General features: G+C 38.1%; 1 protein-coding gene across 1 annotated transcript; it reads right to left on the bottom strand.

Annotated features, from left to right (window-relative positions):
* Positions 1–58: 58 nt before the first annotated feature.
* Positions 59–2,639, bottom strand: LOC127433670 (rhomboid domain-containing protein 2-like). Its single transcript, XM_051685762.1, has 4 exons — positions 2,278–2,639; positions 1,328–1,732; positions 907–1,057; positions 59–710 (listed from the first exon to the last, which is right to left on the bottom strand). Exons 1-4 carry the CDS (start codon positions 2,456–2,458, stop codon positions 290–292), a joined length of 1,158 nt encoding a protein of 385 aa, XP_051541722.1. The 5' UTR covers positions 2,459–2,639; the 3' UTR covers positions 59–289.
* Positions 2,640–4,106: the final 1,467 nt, after the last annotated feature.

Consider the following 4,106-nt stretch of genomic DNA (forward strand, 5'->3'; position numbering starts at 1 on the left):
AAAAAAAACAAATCCAAATAATTTCAATATAACAAGGCATTCATTTACACAAGAAAAATATAATAGAAAAGTTTTTATTCCATAATTAAAGTTACAAAAAGATATAAATGTTCTGTAGAAAGCCCAACAGCAACTGTGTAAAGTGGAAGTAAAAAAAGAAAAAAAAATTACTGCTGAACAAACGTCTATCAACCACTTTTTAGCACACATGGAGACATTTGTTCCTGGGAAAAAGATGAGGTATCTGATAAACAAACAAACAATAAAATTGTTGGCACAAGGAATCAAATTAAGAGTTTCCAGATGGAGATGGAGGAAAGACTGGTACACCAGGCTCTGAATGTGAGATTTGAGGTGTAAATGGGACTCCTGGCTGAGGTAGTTTACTGACAGGCTGCCCTGTCATGTTAACCGGAGGGCTTAAATGAGTCGTAGCATAAGGAGACATTGGCATCAATGGGCTGCCAGTGTGATGGACAGGAAACTGATGATGACTGTGACCATGATGATGTCCATGGCTATGACCATGTCCGAGACCAATGCCGATACCAGAGCTTCCAGTGTAAGGAGAGGGGAATGTGTAGTTTTGCTGGAGATATGTTGAGTGGGGCCAACCATTGAATGTGTTGGGCATGATCCCTGTAGGTTGACCAGTGGCGGCATTTACTGGGGCGTAGGCCTGGACAGGGTACGATCCTGGGGGAATGTCTCTGGAATTACAGATATTAAGATCAATCATTAGAAAATATACCAAGAAACATACAAAAAATGTATATTTGTATTGAATGTCTCAGTTACTTAAACTTTTAAGACATAACACCCATGCCTCAGATTATAAACAATTTCCCATCATTTTTTATACTAGAATGTATTGTGCTAAACAGGTGCATTTCACTGGTCACTCACGTCAGGTTAAGGCGCTTTTTACACTCTTTTGCCGAGGCTGGGATGAACTGTACTCCAGGTATCTGCTTAAGCAAACGAAAGGGAAACTTCTTCTCTAAGACAGAGGCTCTAGGTTCTGACATCTCTAACAATGAAAACCATCCCTTTCCATCTGAAGCAATGCACTAAGTTAAGGCACTGAGTTGGAGTAGAAATCCATGATCAGCTGGTTTGGAGTTAAAAATTACATACAACTTTGCACTTTGAACTACATCATTTATCACCAATTGTATGAGTTTAGATCATAAAATTATCATCTTTAAAATCCAATCCTGCAGTATGAGGTAAATGAACAATCAAGGATTGTATAAATTATTTGAAGAGAAAAATCACACACTTCCCCTTTAAATCATACTGTATATGTGACCCGACTGAAGGATACATATTGTGCCTGTGATAATGGCAAGCACATTACAAAGGAAGAAAGTGTCTGGAAAGAAGAGGGTTATAATTATCAAAAAAATCCAGGGCAGTGATGCAGTGGGCACATTAATGCCCATAAGATATGCCTTCTGCATAGCAGAACTGATGGTCACCCTTCCCAGTACGGACAGAGCCAATGGGATTAGCCCATTCACTGAGCTCCTATAGGACGGGGAGAATAACAGTGACTCCAGCAGCACATGCAGCAGTCCACTGATGGCTGACAGCAGCAGTAACTGGTGAAGGAATCTGACTGTTCCTACACCTTTCTCCAGTCCAGTGCAGGGATACAACATCACTATGGCACTTAGGACCAAACAGGTCATATTTCTGTGGTAGAGGCAATAGGTGAAGAGTTTGTAGACTGTGGAGAAAGAGGCCAAAGATGAAGCACAATTTACATAAACATTCTACAAGTATGATGCAAACAAGTTATGTTATCCGTTAGGTGTCCCGAAAACGTCATTGCAAATACTGACCAATTAAAATGAACAGTGAGACCTGTTAACAGTCTATAACTTCATCCTTAATCAGTACATTACAAAGTTTTTGGGTTAAAGCTGTAATTGCATAAATAATAACTATTTCCAAACTGGGTTCCTCTCCCTGTCTTCAAGTAGTCCCGCCCCAACCTCACGCCATTGGTTGGGGTTTGGCAGAGAGATTTCTGATTGGCTACCACGCGCGGGTCGCCGTCAAATTTTTTTTTATTAGACCAGGGCTGTTTGTCACAGCTCCATTACTGATTTCTAAGGACAGTGAATCTGATATTGATAAGTGATATTTAAATATTATCCACCAAACAAAAATAATGTTATGGGCAGTTGTATTTAGTGACTTACACTTTAGAGTACAACATAAGAAGTAGTTGAGGTGTTTTGCGACATATAAGTTATAAATAACTCTTACCATGGCCACCGAGGACATCACTGGACTCCAAACTAAAAAAGTCGTAAGAAATATCCGTGTAATATGTAAGGACAGAAAGAACAAACGACACCACGATCACAACCGCTATCCCACATGTCACATCGAAATCCGGTGCAAGATATGCAAATTTATGCTTCAAGTTTTTAAACGTGTTATGCATTTTCAGGGTGGAGACTGTGCATCATCTGCAAGACGTGTTTATGGAAACAATCATTTGCAAAGATATGCGAAGGACGGATCGCTTCCGGTTTGGATTTCAGTTGATTTGCTGCTTATTTCCGTGTTAGAGGAAAGGTTATTCAAGCGGGTGAAAAATACGCAACATTTGCGCAGTCATGCTGAAAATTTGCCCGCCTAATATGGGGTCATATTAATGCATTTTTAAATTAATTAGAACAGAGAGAGCCACTATAATAACAGTTAGTGAAACGTAGCCTTATAAAAGGTCCGATCACTGGCCACTTGAAATTAAATTATAATCCTTTCTTTACTGTAGCCCACACAAAGTTTTTAATGTGGGTTGCAGAATACATACAGTAATACATTTGCAGTAGGTTTATATTTGACTGTACAAACAGATTAATCACAGTTTTGCTTCTGTGCGTACTGCATGCGGGCAAACATTAGGTCTAGAGAAATGTGATTACCGATGAGGTTATGTTATGAGTCAATATTATTGAAAGCTTTTGATGTTCTTTATTTTCCCACACATTAAAAACCCACTGTAATCTCTTTGCTTATGCAATAAAATGTGATATGAACAACTCATACCAACTTGTACCAGTCTGTTATCTGTATAAGGAACAAAATATGTTGTGAAATCAATCAATGAATTTTTATAAAACAGTTAGTATATGGGACATTATTTAACCTGTTACCTGTAGCAGCCAGTAATTCAAATGGCCTTAGGAAAAGATATTTTATGACTGGGCTATCCTATTGCTTCTTTCATGGACTGCCTAGTTCTATAGTCCAGTATTGTGGCATTGGTTGCATTCTTTAATTTTCTCAAAGATTTGATAAGATTGTGGCAATGCAATGTATAAGAAGGGAATATTTCCTCCCCTGTAGGTCAAATGGGATTTGGAGATGGCAGGAAAAAGAAAATGACATTGGAGTATTATTACTGAAGGACATAGTATCATAGTTGAATTTGAAATGGATATAAAATAGGGTTGAATCTGTTTAGAGGTGTTCCCCATGGAAACAAAGAGAATAGGTAAACCGCCGAAAACAAAACATGGGAGAGGTCTAGTGCAAGGTAGCCGCAAACCCCACCTTAGTACTTGAAAAGAAAGTATGATGCAAGTATGGGTGGAACTACTTGATTTGATGTAAAACCACAAGTGGTTATACAGTAGATACCAAATAAATAGAAGCTGTTTCAGTTAAAAGCAGATTTACCTGTTAGTCCATAGAGCAGATTCACAAGATATGTGAAAACATAACACCAACTTAAAATTATGACTATGAACAAAACTATGTTTTAATCTATAAACTGTTTCTTGAAATCCATTCCATAAAACCACATGTCTCTTTAACTTAATGAACCCTAAAGTACAAGCCAGTTACCCTGCTGTTGTCAATGCTTTCCTTTGAAAGAATGTATGGACATTTGAAATTAGAACTTAATTAGATTAAAGTTAACCAAAACTCTAAAATATAGTTTGAGCTTTGGAGTTGAAGCTCTGGAGGCTACCTGTGATTTGTAGTCTGGGTGTGCCTTAGTTTTGGGTTGAGGTGGGTGGTGCACATTACTGAGCTTCACTGATTCCGCCAATGCTGAATTCAATAACTTGAGTTATCAA

Source organism: Myxocyprinus asiaticus, chromosome 43 (assembly GCF_019703515.2).
Source record: "Myxocyprinus asiaticus isolate MX2 ecotype Aquarium Trade chromosome 43, UBuf_Myxa_2, whole genome shotgun sequence".
In the NCBI taxonomy this organism is placed as follows: domain Eukaryota; kingdom Metazoa; phylum Chordata; class Actinopteri; order Cypriniformes; family Catostomidae; genus Myxocyprinus; species Myxocyprinus asiaticus.

What these genes read in the sequence shown, in the direction of transcription:
- LOC127433670 (XM_051685762.1), bottom strand. Translation starts at nt 2,458, where the DNA reads ATGCATAACACGTTTAAAAACTTGAAGCATAAATTTGCATATCTTGCA. An exon ending in CATTATCACAGGCACAATAT is followed by an intron (nt 1,058 to 1,327) that starts GTATCCTTCAGT and finishes GCATTGCTTCAG; the next exon opens with ATGGAAAGGGATGGTTTTCA. An exon ending in AAAAAGCGCCTTAACCTGAC is followed by an intron (nt 711 to 906) that starts GTGAGTGACCAG and finishes CTGTAATTCCAG; the next exon opens with AGACATTCCCCCAGGATCGT.